This window comes from Phyllopteryx taeniolatus, chromosome 17 (genome assembly GCF_024500385.1).
Source record: "Phyllopteryx taeniolatus isolate TA_2022b chromosome 17, UOR_Ptae_1.2, whole genome shotgun sequence".
Taxonomy (NCBI): domain Eukaryota; kingdom Metazoa; phylum Chordata; class Actinopteri; order Syngnathiformes; family Syngnathidae; genus Phyllopteryx; species Phyllopteryx taeniolatus.
In genome coordinates, this window is record NC_084518.1 from 19,415,537 (window position 1) to 19,433,949 (window position 18,413).

The 18,413-nt window shown below is 41.7% G+C and overlaps 1 protein-coding gene across 4 annotated transcripts in view; it reads right to left on the reverse strand.

The window, feature by feature from the left end:
• The window catches only part of klf8 (Kruppel like factor 8), a 37,087-nt gene that overhangs the window by 16,944 nt on the left and 1,730 nt on the right, over nt 1-18,413 (reverse strand). The window contains exons 1-3 of one of the 4 annotated variants that reach the window (XM_061750760.1): nt 3,111-3,274; nt 2,102-2,309; nt 1,860-2,033 (exon numbers count right to left, since the gene is read on the reverse strand). In XM_061750760.1, the coding sequence (XP_061606744.1) occupies nt 1,860-1,907 (48 nt within the window). In that variant the 5' untranslated portion in view covers nt 1,908-2,033; nt 2,102-2,309; nt 3,111-3,274. Of the gene's footprint in view, nt 1-1,859; nt 2,034-2,101; nt 2,483-3,110; nt 3,275-18,413 lie in introns of those variants that run through there. The other 3 variants (XM_061750758.1, XM_061750759.1, XM_061750757.1) reach the window with 3 other exon arrangements.

Here is an 18,413-nt window from a genome sequence, read left to right on the forward strand (position 1 = left end):
TTCTTAAATGTTAATGGACACTTTATATTCCCGAGGAGATTAAGGAGAGCAAAAGCAGTGAAGAAAAGGCTGTGGAGCATATTATTGCAGCATCAAATTTTGTCCATTTCTTTTCAGGAATCCTCAAATGTTCATGGAGACATTATATCCGAGAGGAGACTGAGGGCAACAAGCAGCAAAGTGGAGATTGTGGAGTACAATACTTCACCATCAACAGGGTAAACTAATGTTAGCATTTTTGCTAATTCCAGTAATCTCTAGCCACATATCTTTAAATTTTAAAATGAAACATTTTATCCAAGAGGAGACTGAGGGCAACGGCATCAAAGTGAATGTTATCATCAGGGTATGCTATCATTGCAGGAGCAGCACAGTGGAGACTGCGGACTATATTGTTGTAGCATCAACAACATATAGAAATTTTTGTCATTTTTCGCCTTGTAGCCGCCAATGCGACAATGACACATTCGATCCGAAAGGAGACTGAGGGCAGCAGTAAAGTGGAGTCTGTGGAGTACACTGCTAAGCTAATGTCTAGCACGTGTGTTTTGCCATTTCTTGCCATGTATCCTCAAAAATTAACACAAAAACATCTGGTATCTGTAAAGCTGCAGAGTTTTTGCTGCTAATCCAAATTGAAAGTGATGCACGTGAGGTGTTCGTGTCAACGCGGAGACGAGAATATCTGCTTATCCCGGAGATGTTTTTATCTTTGGACAGGAAACTGTACTCCCTTCTTCTCTACCCCTTACACAATGCTACTTTACCCAACCCCCACAACCAGTGACCCCTTACCCTGGTGACCACACGCACAGACACACACACACACACGTCACGCTCAAACATTTTAAATTTAAACCGCCTCTTAAACACAAACGTCGCCACTGTTACTCATCAGATGATGCATTCTCTGACCAAATGGGACTCGACAGCATCATGTGATTGCGACCTGAAATAAAAGGGTCCGAGCGGCGAGCCTTGGGGGACTCCTCTGATTAAAATTGCTACACTCTGAGGGTCCCTGGAACAAAGGCGTGTCTGTCTTTGGGCCTAAACGCACCACAAGTGTCATTATATTTTCCACAAGATGAACTTTTACCCTTTCGCGCAATATTTGCTTTCACACAGAGTCTGCGGTATTTGCTTTCAACAAAAAAGGGACTGCAGAAGTGAGCGTCTGATGTGAAACTTTTACAACCCTGTCCCTACATCATTGGATACCGACCTTTTCCACACAGTCCAGCTGCTGTTACGGCTCTGATAATATTTCCAGAGACAGAAATTTACCTATTTTCGTCCCGCTCATTCCATGCTATTGCAGTGAATACAAAAAAAGCAACACCGGTAAAATCCGGGAAAATGCCAGATTGGCAATGTAAAAGGGGATACAGGCGCCATTCAGGAATTGTTATGGCTCTGATACTACCTCCAAAAATGGAAAATTGGTGTTGGTTCTTTTTTTACAGAACAGTGAATGCCAGCTAAAGGCAATGTAAAACGGCCTTCGGGCACTCTGATGGCACTGGTACTACTACCTCAGAAGGCGGAAAATCGCCAGGTCAACTTTGTTTCTCGCATTCCGTGTCAGTGCCATTTTTACAGAACAGCGACGTGAGAAAAAAGCTGGAAAAATCCCGGGATGGAGATGAAAAGCAATCCGACAAGCTTTTTAAGGCACGTCGCACCGCGACAGAGTTTGCGCACCCCCTATACGCTAAATGCGCACTACTAGACGCTCACTGTTACTGTTACGTGATTCAGTCCGCTCGATGCTAACCGTGCCATGCTAACCACCAGATGGAGCACCTGGCCACACCCACCCAGCCTTCCCCTTCCTCCTCCATCCTCCTCTTCCTCACCGTGCACTCCATCTCCTCTGGCTCAGCTTTGATCTGGACCGAGGGCATGTCTGACACCTCCTCTTCCTTCTCGTCCTCCTCTTCCTCCTCCTTGGCCGGCGAGGGCGGTGCGGCCTCCTGCGTCAGGGCGGCGGGCGACGGCTTCTTCTTCTTCTTCTGGCCACCGCTCCTCCTCTGAAAGAAGAAGAAGGTGTCATGGTAGGTAGAAAAGTTGAGGAGGACGTAGGGAAATGAACAATTACCTCACTTTGAAAAGGGGAGAGAAAGTCTATTTAAAAAAAAAAAAAAAAAAAAGGCGAGAGGGGAGAAATGAGGCCTAATGTCGAGGCTTCCACTGAGGGAATGAGGAGCCGGCGAGGAATAACAAGCCAGAGAACGAGAGCGAGGGGGGGGTGCAGGGAGGAGTCGCCCCTCCCTCCCTTTCAGCCAGGCAGGCGGACACACCCTTTTCTGGAAGCGCACACACACACACACGCACACGCACAATGAGGTGTGGCGAGGCCTTTTCTGTCCACACACACACACAAACAGACATTTACATAAGTCTCAACTCTTGATAAACAAACCATTTCCGCAAAGAACTTCCTCTCATGTTCACAACGACGTACTAACTATACCAGTAAAAAGTAGCGCATGGAATATGATATACTGCAGATCAGTGTTTCTCTAAATAGCTATCACTTCCCCCCAAAAATACTTGACCAAGATTAACAAACGTAGAAAAATGAGAACGAGATTTTATTCCCAAAAAGTATGGACCTGCTGCGGAGCAAGCACTGCCAATATATTATTATCCTGCAAGTTTATTATATACTCATTTTTCTTTTTCAGACTCGGATCGGAACTATTTTCTTTAAGAATTCTGTGGTACCATGGTGACACAATTCCCCAAAAGCTGTTTTTGCGATTTCCACATTTAACAGATTATATGTGATTTTTTTATTATTTTTTTTTGTAATAGTTCAACAGGGCAAGTATTAACTCACCATGAAGCCTTCAAAAATTCTACTTTTGGACTTGGAAGAGACATCAGATCCATTCCAAATTGACACGGTAATTTTATAGTTATTATTGTCAGCCACTAAAACAATACATACAGGTTTAAAATCAACACTGCTCTTAAATATAGTAACATTTAAAAAATTCCCCAAAAAGTGAAAATGAATGCCTTCTAAATTTTGCACACTACTGAGAAGAGGAAAAAAAAAACAGGTACGTAAAATGAGACTTCAAAATCATAAAAAGTCAAACCGTTGTCGCCACTCTCCAACGCTGTGGGCGTGTCCGCTGAATGCGCTGAAACCAGGCTCCGCTCAACTGTCAGCTGTCAATCAAATACCTCGAATACGACCTGGAAAAAAATGGATGCTACTTCGTCTAGCATCTTTCTTATGCATCCACATCCCTGCATGTTTGAGCCGCAAAAATATTATCTGCTTAAAGCGTCCTAAATTATTCACAAAATTTTCAGAGAATAGCCATTCTCATTTTGCTAGCGGACAACCTCAAAGTCGCGGGTGAGCTGGAGCCTGTCCCAGCTGACTTTGGGCGAGAGGCGGGGCACACCCTGGACTGGTCGCCAGCCAATCGCAGGGCGCATCTAGACAAACACCCATTCACACCTATGGACAATTTAACATGCATGCCGCCCATATTATATATTTGATTTTATTTACAAAGATCTATTCATATCAGTACCAGCAGATAATCTAACCATATTTTTTTTTACTTTAGATTTATTTTGTATTTATGTATATGAACAAATTGTTTTGCTTTGTTATTCTACAGAAGTTGGTTGTTAGTCATTTATTTTTGTAAGTATAAAAGGTTTGTTAGTCATTTTTCAAGAATTATATATAATAAATTAATCTTTATTTTTAAACAATTTAGCAAACATTTGTATGAGTAAAATGATAACCAAATAGATATTCAAGTCATTTATTAGGCTTGTTATTGTATTCAAAACAACTTGTTGTTGTTAAATAGACTAAATTGAATTCACCTTAATTTAATTTATTTAATTAGATTGAAAATATTGCTAACTTTTGTGTAAGAATACTCTATAAGTTACTGAAAGATATGTAAATATTTGTATGTTATGTGTAATTGAAAACATTAATAAAAACGTACATTGTAAAAAAAAAAAAAAAATACATTGTACATGTACATTTTTGTTTAAGTAAAAAAAAAAAAGTTCTAAAATGTAAATTGGAACAATTTGATTAATTTTCATTTCCTTCATTTTATATTTGTGACTATTTTTACAATATAACAGAATACAGTCAAAGGAACTAATAACTTAATTAACGGACTAATTTCTCCCAGGGTGTGGCTGGGGAAGTTACAAAGGATTACAAGTTATTTCTTCCACTTTGAGGCCAAACAAAAGCAGTAAGAAGAATACAATGCTGCGACACTTTTTATATACAGAAGCAATGAAATAAAAGGCTCGTAAAGTGCATTGGCCCTAAAGTAAACGCGCATTAAATACTAACTAGAGTCACCCAGCACTGAAAGTAAAACAAGTTGGCTCTGGCTCTATTCAATTATTGACGTGCTGAAATGTGAGTTGCATTGTAATGGAGATGTGCGGCTCAGTCTAAATGCTGGAAAAGTCCAACTTTGCCACCATGCTCCGCCCACAGGCAATGGCGAAAACGCAAACCCTTCCAACCTGAGCATCACCCGTCTGTTAAGTATATGAGGTTCAAATTTGGTTGTCATGGGAAAAGAAAAATCTTTAGGAGTAGCTTGTCTTCCAAGGACCCTTAAAAATGGCCCCTTCAATCCAAAATGGACTTCCTGTGTCTTTTCGGGGATGTTGACTTCAGACTTTTTTGCAGGTCTACTCACGATAGACATGCTTACCAAATTCTAAGTAAAAAAGTGTTGCTAAGTAAAACCAGATTCAAGATCGAACCCCCGAAAGACACTAAAGACCCAAAATCGCCACTTCTCACCCAAAATTACAGACTTCCTGTGTCTTTTCGCGCATAGCTTCCTGAGACTTTTTTGTGGGTTTCCACATGATAGACATGCCTACCTAATTTCACGTCTTTTACTGAACCTTTTTTCATTAAAAAAAAAGTCAGTGGACTCTACAGTTGGAGAGTGCTTGTCATGTGACTTGGCTTTAGTGGATTCCACACTGAGGTGTGGCCTCGACCAATCAGCCACGGGGTGTGACTGGTTGTGTCACCCCTCCCACAAGCACGCACGCACGCACGCACACACACACACACACACACACACACACACACGCGCGCACACACTAGTGGCCCTTCAGTCCCATTGTGAGGGGGACAGAGCCCCCTCTGTGCTTCTAAACAAAGGTAAAGGCCTCTCCATGCCACACCTTCCCCCCACCCCCCCCATCTGACCAACACAATCCTCCTTGCTCTTCAAATAGTCCACGTTCCATGACCCTCAAACTGACTTAGTAATAACATTGTAATAATGTACTAATAACATAGTAATAAAGCTGTTGTCACAGGACTTCAGTGGGGGGCGACATTCACAAAAGTAGGAGGTAGTAGTTCAAAGGTGTTAAATAAAATAGCTATAATGGTTATTCAAAGTTTAAGGTAAAAAAAAGAAAAAAACTGAAATTCAATTATAATGGAAAAATAATTATCAGTAAAATATTAGAAAATACAATATACAGTGGAGTTGATTTTAAATATAATTTTGAATAGTGTTAAAATTTATAAAATTATTTAAAATGAAATCCTGTATGTGGAAAAAATATAATCAAATCTAGTACACATTTTATTTTTTTATTGTATTTTGCTTACTTCAAAGCAGTTGTGGGTGAAAGTCATGGTAACACTGAGTAATATAAAAAAATTTGTACTGATATTTTTTGAAACTATAGTTACAGCAGAGTAACTAAAGAAAATCCAAATTTTGGGAAAATATATATAATCTAAAAATATAATTTGTAGATTAATAAATGTAATGTTTATTTATTTATTAAAATAAACAGTAATCAGTGTGAAAAGTAAATTAAAAAGAAATAAAAAAATTATTTCCTTACATCTTTTATAAATTCCAAACAATTCTAATTTCAAAGCAATTTTGGTTTAAATTCAGGGTAACACTGATTAATAAAATATAATCATATTTTTTATCATACAGCAGAGGAATAAAAAAAGAGTAATTTCAAAGCACTGTGGGGTAATGTTCATTAACTGTATTTTAAAAAATCGATACATTTAAATGTATCAAATCAGCGAACTAGAAATGATAATCAACAAACCTAAAATCATGACTCATAAATAAATAAATATTAAGTATTGGAGTGACTGTGCGATACAGGCAGTGTTTCATTTCGAGTAAGTAACGACCTCATTATGTCACATACCGCCCTGCAGTTCCATTATATAGTAGCCTGGAGGGCTCTTTGCGTCCTCTCTCGCTCCCCCCTCCCCTCGCTGTTTTCAGCACCTGTCTCCAATCAGCCTCATCACCACCGGTATTTAAGCCTGCCTGTTCCAGGAAGTCCTCGCCAAAGTACTGCAACCTCGCCTAACGGTACCACGGCCCACCGTACTCAAGTAAGCTGCTCAACTCCTCGTCCCCTTGTTAACTCTTGTGTCTCCTCGTTCCCAGTGTTCCTGACACACGTCATTCCTGCCAGCCGCCTGTTCTGTCCGCTGCCTGCCACCTGTCCACGCCGCCGCCTGCCAGCACATCCAGGACCACCTCCATAACCTTTGCCCAATAAACTGTTCATCATTTTACATCAGCCTCCGCCTGCTCTTGGGTCCAGCTACTTCCCACACTTGACAAATTACTGTCTATTCTCTTGCCTGATTGGCCAATTGTCACCCCCGCGTTTGGTCCATCTCTATGGTGACATCATGAATGAAAATGAAGCCTGAAGCCTTTTCTCGCCCTGCCTGCTTCAATGTGTGTATTCAGCGAGCGGGTCGAGTGCACAGCCAAGTGTGGATTTCCTTGCAGCACAAATTGGCAAGGGACTGTGGGGGGGGCTATGCTTTTCTTTTTTTTTTTAACAGAAGTATTTGTATTTTTAATGGAATTGTAATGTATAATTAGAATTTAGTTTTATTAAAAATTTTATTTAATTGATGTAATTTCAGTTATTTGCTTACTTTAATTGCTAATTTAACTAGAATCTCTTTTCATTTTAATTGCAAGTTTGATTTTAATGTATTTGTTATTTTAACTGCACATTGAATTTTTATTATTTAATTATTTTTCATTGTATTTTTGAATTGCTAGTAAAAATTTAAATGTATTTTTAATTTGAATTTGTTTTATTTTATTTGACGGATCAATTTGAATTATCATTTTATTTTTTTATATATAGTCGATATTGTATTTTTCAATATTTCACTTAACTATTTTTATTTTTAAATGTTTTATTTAGATTTTGATTATCAAGTGACATTTACTGTAAATGTTTTGTTGTTTAAATTTTCATTTTAAAAATACATTTATAGAAATTTTGAATTAATTTTTAATTCATCTAAATTACTTTTAGTTTTCATGAAGTTGTCAAGGTTAAGGGGAAAAGAAAACGTTTTGATTTAATGTTCTTTCAGACCAAAACACTTTGTTTGCATGGTACGGTAGCTGCTGCTCCACTTAGGACCAGTTTTTGTGTCCTGACAGGCGAGATCTGTTTTAGTTGGTAAGTCGAAGAAAATTGTGACGAGACACATTCGTGACGTATCAACTTTATCATCCCTAAAGGCAGCAAAGCTTGTAAATCCTTCTGATTCCCCCCTCAAGCAAGATTCTGAACAAAGCCGGGAGTCTGAGGCCCAAGTCATGAAACTAAATAGGAAAACACAACGGGGGGGCTAGTTGGGAAACTGTAAGGACGACCAAAACCACGCCCCGCAGCGTGCGAAAAAAAACGCTGTTGTTACGCCACCACCTAAATCAAAGACAGTCCTCCACTTCACTCATCCAAAGATTGACATTCGGAGATCGTAATGTGCATAGACAACTGATTTTTTTGTTGCATACAAATGTTTGACAAAAATTGTTAAAAGATAAGCGGAACATACAATAAAGATGCAAGTTTAAATTTGTTGGTAAGCTAAATAGACTTTCCTAAGGAAAAGCTATATGGTTGTTTTTAAATAGACAATCGCATGTGTGACTTAATAGTAGAATGTGTGGGAATGCACAAGTATGTCACAACCAAAACAAAAATGTCTACCGCCACAGCACATGTCGTTGTTAGCTAATTTAATATAGCCTACCGTTGCTAGTTAGAACGTACTGTAATGCCCCCGCACGGGTTAGAGGATAGACACAGCCTTCGGTGCACTTTCAATCGCTTTATTGAACACGTCACTCACCAGTTCAGGCCCCACCTCTTAAAGCCATACACACAAAGTCACAGATACTACAGCATGGAAATGAGGATGCCAACCCCAAGTGGACAAAATTAATACTTGCACCACAGATGCACGTGACTGTTTTTAATAATGCAAAAATCAATTTGTATCCGATTACTCAATCGAGAGGGTAATCAGTACAATACTCGATTCTAAAAATATTTGATGACCGCGGCCCTAATTTAAACATTGTTGTTGCCAACTGGAAGTAGACAAAATAAGTTTTTGGCCGTTTGTTTATGTGATTTTCAAATTGGAAGACACTTTTTTTGTGTTATGTCTGATAATACACAAGTACGAATGTCACAACCAAGAAAAAAAAAAGTGATGTGTTTATTTGAAAATTGTCTTCAATTTGGTCAGGGTGGTGTTCCAAAAAAGTATCAAAAGCAAAAATGTCTATTTGCCTTGTGTGGAGTTAACGTGAGACAGCCGAGAGAGCCCGAAACCGCAGGAAGGATTAGCCAATAATTCCTCAAGGTTTGTTTTGACCTAATCTGGAGCTCCCCCGCCGGGCAAAGAACTCAGCAGAACAGGATAAAAAAAAAAAAGTGGTGAAATCGGAGGGAGGAAAAAATCAAATTCAACACGTTAATATTGAGAAGTCATCTGGACTCCAACCGCGCCCACTCGGAAAAGGCGAATCTTCCACAAATCCCATTCGGACGAGGCAGTTAGGGTGGAGGCCACGGTGGGGTGGGATTATGGTGGTGGGGGGGGGGGGGTGGGGTCATGGAGGGTGGGGGGAGTGGGGGTCAGTTAGTGTGTAAAACCTTATGAGGACCACTGGACTGCGAGAGGAGGGGTCTCTCTCTCTGTGAGTGCAGAGTTCCAGGAACTCGAAAAAAAAAGGGCGGGGTGGGCGCGACCCTGTCAGCTTGTGATCTCCACACAGGAAGTCAGGGTGGGTGGGGGAGTCGTGTGTGTGTGTGGTGGGGGGGTAGTGAGGGTGGGGGTTGCTTCGCCAAGGAGACGACCAAGAACGAAAAGACGAGAAGGAAAAAACAGGGTGAGGAGCTCTGCTGTTGAACAAATAATACCTTTTAAAACCAAACATTTCCCCTAAAGAAATACTGCAGTCGTTTTTTTCTATACTTTTTTGCCCAGATATTTGCCGAAAAACTCTTCGATTCACAGTTTATGTGCGCTTTCCGAAACACCCTAAGATGCCACTCAAGTTCTGTCTAAATAGGCAAGTAGTACAGCAGTGATAGTGGAAGGGATGCATCTCGCCTGAGAGACAAGCTCTGTATGTTGGGGAGAAGCTGAGTTTAGCTTGGGTTGTTACAGAGAGTCTTTGTTACATGTAAACGGGGAAATTCCGGGTGCATTTTTTTCCAAACCAAACCATCTGTAAACAACTTATTTCTAAGGGTGATGTTGTAAGATGAGTGTAAAATGATATTAAAGTGTTTTGGGATCATAATTTGGGGCATATTTACAGTTTAAGATATTTATATGAGCAATTCTAAAAAAAATTATTTGTGGGGGGGGGTGTCCATTACTCGAATAGTCATAGTATCAAGACTGACCTGTGAGAGGTAGCACGGTGCCACAGGGCATCCAGACTGCCGGGAAGTCAAAGAAGAAGAAAGAATAGTACAACCCCAATTCCAATGAAGTTGGGACCTTGTGTTAAACATAAAAACAGAGTACAATGATTTGCAAATCATGTTTAACCTACATTTAATTGAATACACTACAAAGAAAAGATATTTCATGTTCAAACTGATAAACTTGATTGTTTTTAGCAAATAATCATTAACTTGGAATTTTATGGCTGCAACACGTTCCAAAAAAAGCTGGCACAGGGTCATGTTTACCACTGTGTTACATCACCTTTTCTTTTAACAACATTCAATAAACGTTTGGGAACTGAGGACACTAATTGTTGAAGCTTTGTAGGTGGAATTCTTTCCCATTCTTGCTTGATGTACAGCTTCTGCTGTTCAACAGTCCGTTGTCGTATTTTACTCTTCATAATGTGCCACACATTTTCAACGGGAGACAGGTCTGGACTGCAGGCAGGCCAGTCTAGTACCCGCACTCTTTTACTACGAAGCCACGCTGTTGTAACACGTGCAGAATGTGGTTTGCCATTGTCTTGCAGAAATAAGCAGGGGCGTCCATGAAAAAGACGTTGCTTGGATGGTAGCATATGTTTCTCCAAAACCTGTATGTACCTTTCAGCATTAATGGTGCCTTCACAGATGTGTAAGTTACCCATACCATTGGCACTAACACAGCCCCATACCATCACAGATGCTGGCTTTTCAACTTTGCGTCCAAAACAGTCCGGATGGTTCTTTTCCTCTTTGGCCCGGAGGACACGACGTCCACAATTTCCAAAAACAATTTCAAATGTGGACTCGTCGGACCACAGAACACTTTTCCACTTTGCATCAGAATCAGAATCATCTTTATTTGCCAAGTATGTCCAAAAAACACACAAGGAATTTGTCTCCGGTAATTGGAGCCGCTCTAGTACGACAACAGACAGTCAATTGACAGAGAACACTTTGGAGACATAAAGACAGTCCAAGACAAGTCCTCAAGACAGTCCATTTTAGATGAGCTTGGGCCTAGAGAAGCCGGCGGCGTTTCTGGGTGTTGTTAATAAATAGCTTTTGCTTTGCATAGTAGAGTTTCAAGTTGTACTTACGGATGTAGCGCCAAACTATATTTACTGACATTGGTTTTCTGAAGTGTACCTGAGCCCATGTGGTGATATCCTTTACACATTGCTGTCGGTTTTTGATTCAGTGCCGCCTGAGGGATCAAAGGTCACGTGCATTCAATGTTGGTTTTCGGCCTTGGCGCTTACATGCAGTGATTTCTCCAGATTCTCTGAACCTTTTGATGATATTATGGACCGTAGATGATGAAATCCCTAAATTCTTTGCAATTGTACGTTGAGGAACATTGTCCTTAAACTGCTCGACTATTTTCTCACACACTTGTTCACAAAGAGGTCAACCTCGCCCCATCTTTGCTTGTGAATGACTGAGCAATTCAGGGAAGCTCCTTTTATACCCAATCACGGCACCCACCTGTTCCCAATTAGCCTGTTCACCTGTGGGATGTTCCAAACAGGTGTTTGATGAGCATTCCTCAACTTCTTTTTTGCCACCTGTCCCAGCTTTTTTGGAACGTGTTGCAGCCATAATATTTTAAGTTAATGATTATTTGCTAAAAACAATAATGTTTGTCAGTTTGAACATTAAATATCTTGTCTTTTTAGAGTATTCAATTAAATATAGGTTGAACATGATTTGCAAATCATTGTATTCTGTTTTTATTTATGTTTAACACAACGTCCCAACTTCATTGGAATTGGGGTTGTAGAAGAAGAAAAACTGAAGAAGTGAGGCTAACCTTTAGCTCGTCCTGGGTGATTAATGGAGTTTATTTCTAAACTGAAGTTTTGTCAGGATGATTTACATTTTAAGCAAATTGTTTTTCCGGAGTACATAGTTGACATGCACTGCTTACACTAACAACATGGAAAAGCACAGTTAGTCTTTTCAAGCAGAAGAGGGGAGAGAAGAAAAGCGGCAGTAAAACAGGCCGACATCCAGTCTCTGTGTGTCTCTATTACAACCTGCGGATGGCAGTATAATGCAGTGGCGAGGCTTTAAACAGGATTTTCTCAGAGGTAAGTGGCTTTTGAGCTTTAAGGGTCACAGGGTGTCATCAGCAGGCTAGCAGCAGCGATACAGACAGACTGGAGGAGTCACAGAAAGGCATAGAAGTGGATGTCCTTGCCTCACCAGTACAACTGTACTTAAGAAAAGAGCCATGGAAAATACAGTTTTATCATTCCTGTTAACTCCTTCCCTTCTTAGTCCCACCATCACATCTTAAGAGCGATTGAAGTATTTCCGGAGAGGGCTTCAAACGCGTCTCCGTCCCGGCACTTTTGTAGCAAGCTATTTTTATCCGCTAAAAGGCCAGCCGAGCGTGAGCCATGTCCAAGCGTTAACGCCCCGCTACCAGCTCGGGAGGAGATAGAACAGTGACGGCCGAGGCATTTCGGCCGACAAATTGAATTTAAGCAGTTGAAAATGTCATACAGCAAAACAACACAAAGTTGTCGCGTGTTTAAGTTTAATAGCCACAAGCTTGTTTGATACAAAAATCTATAGTGTTCCCCCTGCTATATTGTTTGTTATCGTACGGTCAATTTTTTTGTCTTAAGATACAAGCAAAAATGTAAGCACAGTGTGCGCTTCAGACCTCCACCGCTAGATGGCACCAGCAAACTTCACAACATCCAGCCACTGGCAACTCACATTCGTTTCCATGCAGTGGAAGGACAATGTCAGTTGGTGGCGCTAATGCAGCATAAAGCACCAATAACGTACGACTGGTTAGCGCTTCTGCCTCACAGTTCTGGGGACGAGGGTTCAAATCCCGGCCCCGCCTGTATGGAGTTTGTATGTTCTCCCTGTGCCGTTTTCTCCGGGCACTCCGGTTTCCTCCCACATCCCAAAAACATGCGTGGTTGGTTGATTGAAGACTCTAAATTGCCCGTAGGTGTGAATGTGAGTGCGAATGGTTATTTGTTTCTATTTGCCCTGCGATTGGCTGGCGACCGGTTCAGGGTGTACCCTGCCTCCCGCCCGAAGATAGCTGGGATAGGCTCCAGCAGCCCGCGACCCTAGTGAGGATAAGCGGTAAAGAAAATGGATGGATGGATGTTTTTTTGTTCTTGGCATTAGACAAGCTAACAGAAGTTACAGTAACTCTAAAACCTTCAAACAAGCTACTTAACACACACGGAGAAGCAACACATACAAATAGAACTTACAACATTATTCACAGGCATACATTCTCTCCGCTTTGTGGGAACTATTACTGGAGTTTAGTTGGGGACCTGCTCTGCCTCTTCTTCTTGCTGTTAACTACACTGCATGTCTTTCCAGTAGAGTAGTTCAGTGCTGCCTCGCCTGTTGTGGCACAACGTGGTACTACACTGGAGGCCCGCAACTCTTAATTTGGGACTTGTCTGTATACTGAAAAAAGCCAAAAGAAACAATCGCTTAAAAAAACTCTATGATGATGCCTTCAAGTGGACCCTAAAACTGTGGGAATATGTACATTTTTTTTTAATAAAAACAACCCCCTCTAAAATCACGTTGTATACCACAAACATGACGATTCGAGAGTTATCGGCTAACGTTAGCACCATCGCCTCCATGATTAGCAAATTTGCATATTAGCATAGCTCCATTTAAACGTTATTACATGCTTATCCCACCCCCACCCCCCATACAGCGTGAGAGAAAGAGGGCGGGACGACGGAGTCTAACTGGGTCAGCGCTCTGCTCACTCGCTGTCACCAACACCACCCCCCGCCCCCCGCTCTGGTCCTTACCGTGTGTGTGTATGTGTGTGTGTTTTGGGTGGGGGGTGGGAGATCCCCCTGCAGGATCCACACATATGCGGTCGGAACACGGCTGCCCGCTCCCACGAGCTGTTTGGAGGCGGCAACCAACCCCCAAGGCACCCCAGCAAAAACTTTTTAGAAATAAATAATGTACACACACACACACACACACATCACAATGCAGTGGATTTTGTTGTTGTTGTTTGCACAACGAGCGTGAGAAAAGAGGGTAAAAATACAGTGACCGCACGCTCAAGGGTTCACGTCAAGTTCACCCCAAAAAGTGGTTCTGCCACACTCGATTGCATTGAGATATGAAAAAAGGAACATTATGGGATGGAAATAAGGCTGGAGTTGCCAAGGGGGAAGGGAAAAAAACAACGACGACAACAAAGTAAACATGAAATTGTGCACCAAAATGAGCGTAAAAGAATAATGTTGGAGAAGTAAGAAGTAAGTAAATTTAGTAGGATTTTCTACCCAAATATTTTTTGCACTGACATGTATTATTGTTGTTACATGACGAATTTCATTAGCATTTTCATGAGGTTAAGTTTATCCAAGTGGCGGCTGAGGGCAAAGGTATGGAGAAAAAAATTATCTAAGAGAAGATTTCGGGTAAAGGTATAGAGAAAATCTTGTTCAAGAGAAGACTGAGGTTGATGGTGTGCAGACAAATTTGACCCAAGAGGAGACTGAGGCCAGTGGTGCAGTGACAAATTTTATCAATGAGGAGACTGAGGGCAATGGTATGGAGACAAATGGTATCCAAGAGGAGACGGAGGTCAATGGCACAGAGAAAAAAAAAAGTTTTCAAGAGGATAATCAGGGTAATGATATGATGATAAATTTTATTGAAGAGGAGACTGAGGGCAATGGTACGGATAGTAACTTTATCCAAGAGGAGACTGAGGGCAATGGTATGGAGCCCAGATTACCCAAGGGTAGACTAAGGGGATGGTACAGAGAAAAAAATTATCCAAGAGGAGACTGAGGGCAATTGTACGGAGACCAATTTTACCCTTGAGGAGACTTAGGGAAATGGTACAGACACCAATTTTACCCACAAGCAAACTGAGGGCAATGATATGTTGCTCTAGAATCTTCAGTGTTACGCTCCGCAGTCTCAACTTCGCTGTACTTTGCCCTTAGTCTCTTCTCCAATCAAATGTGTCTCATTCTGACCGACGTGTTGACTGCGGCTGACTGGTTTTCGCAGTTTCCTGCAGACAAAATGACTAGCTTCTCCTGTTACTGTGCCTTAGCTCCAGGCCTTGGAGTATTACGCTCCACAGTCTCTACTTTGCTGCCCTCAGTCTCCTATTGAATAAAATTCTCACCGACGTGTTCACTGTGGTGTGGTTTTCGCAGTTTCGCGGACAAAAACGACCACCCGGAACCGAGGCTAGTCGACAGACGCTAGTGCACGCACAGGTCACACGCACGCACACATACGCACGCACACCCGCACGCGCGGAGGAGTGCACATAAGAGTGTAATGAAACACCGGGTGTGTCCTCCATCTGGCGAGCAGCGAGGCAAGCGAGAGAAGCCGCCTGCCTGTTATCACACCACACCCTGCTGACGCAAAGCCGACTGCCACTTCCCTACACACCCTCTTATCCGCACGCACATACACATACACAAAGTAGACAAACACATAAATGCGGTGCAAACAAACAAACACACTCGAGAAGCTTCTGAGCTTCTGTGGTCTGAAGGTTCCTCAAACAGTGCGTTCAAGGACACAGATAGATAGAGTGGATGGTCGTATCAGCGAGCAGTGACATAACAAAAAAGAAACTGAAAGCAGCACACATTTGAGAACAATTTGATATAACTCCATTAAAGAAATAGCTGGAAACTACAGGGAGAAAAAAACACGCCACATTGAACACATCATTCAGTATGAAGCACAATAAGAAACAACAACGACCCACAGGACAACTTTTCGGCAATTTACCCTAAGTCAGGGAGGCACATTTTATCCAAGATGAGACTGAGGGCAAAGTGCACTAAAAGTGGACATTGAGGAGCACTGTATTGCAGCAACATGCTAAGCTAGCATTAGCATGTTTGTGTTTCCTTTTGTCATTTTACTTCTCAGCATGCGGCAATTTGTATGGAGATGAATTTTACCCAAGAGGAGATTGAGGGCAATTTGCAGTAAAGTGGAGACTGGAGTACCATAAAGCAGCAACACGCTAAGCTAACAATAGCATGTTTTTTGTTATTTTTATTTTGTTCTGTATTTACTTCTCAGCATGTGGTGAGGTTTATGGTGACAAATCTTATCCAAGAAGAGACGATTGATTTTTTTTTGTCAATTGTGTTTTGTATTAACATCTTGGCATCTAGTTGGTAAGGACATTACAATAAGAATGTTGTCCGAGATGAGACTGAGGGCAAAGTAGAGACTGTGGAGTACCATACTGCAGGCACAGTTACAGGCTAAGCTATTGTTAACTATTTCAGTTTGTTTTTTGTCATTTGCATTTTGTATTTACCTCTCAGCAAGTGAGGAGACAAAAACGTAAGGAGATTAAGGGCAAATTGCAGCAAAGTGGAGACAGCGGAGCACCACACTGCAGCATCCACAGCTTCGGCACAGTTACAGGCTAAGCTAACATTAGCATGTGTGTTTATTTTTGCCGTTTTGAATTCATTTCTTGGCATGTGGCTGATGGTGAAGAGTTGAATTTTATCCAAGAGGAGACTGAGGGCAAAGCAGAGACTGTAGAGTATCATACTACAGCATCCAGAGCTAAGACACTGCAACAAGCTAAGCTAACTTTGGCATGTTTGTACAGCATTTACTTCTCACCATTTGTGGATGTTGGTACGATGACTTTCTGTATCTGAGAGGAGACTAAGGGCATATAAAGTTGTCTGTGTGTCTATAAATAGAGCTAAAACGAGGCTGACCAGCAAACAAAGAAAATAACTTCCTCCTTGCCGCTGGAGGAAATGAGGCAACTTCTCACGCTGTGTATTGCTTCAATAAACATCTTCCTCAATACGACATCATGGAAGTCATCTCACTGACGAGGTAATAAAATCCTTATCCAATATCGGATCGATGTCTCCTGTGGTACAGTATCAAATTTTGGAACATGCTTGTTTTATAACGGAGTGATAATTGTGCAACGGCTGTATTGTAATACTACTGGAATAGTTGGGGAAAATATCATACAGTGAACACACATTTTAACACACTTTTTTAAAGTACAGAAAATAGAAAATAATCGAAAAAGACGGGATTCGAGTCTGAATCGAAGGACGTGATGTCATTCTAGCAGACGCCGTGACATGGACCAATCAGAGCCAAGCTGTTTTCCATATTTAAATGAGGGAAGAAGAGCGATCCAATGAGAGCAAAGCTCATTTACATGTCGCACAATGATGACAAATCGACCGTCTTAAAAGGCAGGTGACAAAGACTTACTATAGAATAGCTTGAAAAAAGGACGTTTTGGGCATTTCCAACCGCAGTTATCATGCAAACCCCATAAAAGGACATCAAAGATTATCAAAATTAAATAGAAAAAACAGTAAACAGTAATGCAAGGGGAACCGGTGTTAGACGATTAATCGATTATCAAAAATCATTATAGATTCATTTGATAATCGCTTAGTTGTCGATTAATCGTTGCACTACACTGTATATTAATACTATCTAGCGTGGCATAAAAATATCAATATTAGATCCCCTACACTCCTTCTACGATGAACAGTACAGCATACTGTAGCAGCACATTCATTTTAGCGTGCCGCTCGACTACCTGCCGCTCGTTAATTCTCACTGACAACGTCTCGACTGCGACCCGAGCGTGCCGCCTCCGGCCAGCGGCGACCCTCGGGCTGGCCCTGAAGCGCTCGGCCCATTCCTCACACCACGCCGTCGTACCTCACGCTCATTTATCTCGACGCGCATGCGCGCGCGCACGCACACAAAGAGGCAGCCAGCTGGCCAACTAACCAGTCATCCGCTCAAGCCACCTGATACCAAAATACTCAGCCACCGCGTGAAACAAGCTTCTTCCGTGTCAGACTCTCTCTGCGTGAAGCTCGAGAAGCTTCCAGAACCTTCCTGCCTCTTTAACACTGCACACGCTATCAAAAAAAAAAGGGGGAGGCATATAAAACACATATCACAAAAAGTTCAAGACACTGGAAAATTTCAGGGACGAATCGAAAATGCACTTTCCAGATGAAGTCAAACAACTCTTCTCTAACAAGAAGCTAAATAGGGAAAACAATTCCAAGGTCTACTTCTATGCCTTTCTGTGACTCTTCCAGTCTCTCTGTCGCAACCTGCTGATGACACTTTGCGGCACTCAAAGCTCGGTGGCCGCGTCCTCTCCGAGAACAACCCTTTTCACACGGTTTCCCTTTTCTCTTTTCACACAGTAGACAGCAAAGACGGGATATTGACGCAACTGCGTGCGCTTTCACACAGAGACACGCCAATGTCAAGATGACAAAAGTGTGTTCATGAGACGTGAGGACGGGCGCACGCACACACACACACTATCTCAGGAGTGTGATCAAACTTTGTTCAGCCCAGTTAACAATTGACAAATGCATGCATAATGAGGCCCAATTTTGGTTTCACACAAACACACACACAAAAGTGAAAAAAAATATCCTAGAAAACACTGGCAAATACTGTACTTTCCAGGATTCCAACCGCTGCATTTGATAAACCTAGGAAATTCCAAACCTCGGACAGGAGAGAAGGATCTGCCCCCAGATGCCACACAACAATGGTGGTCGCACAACAACGGC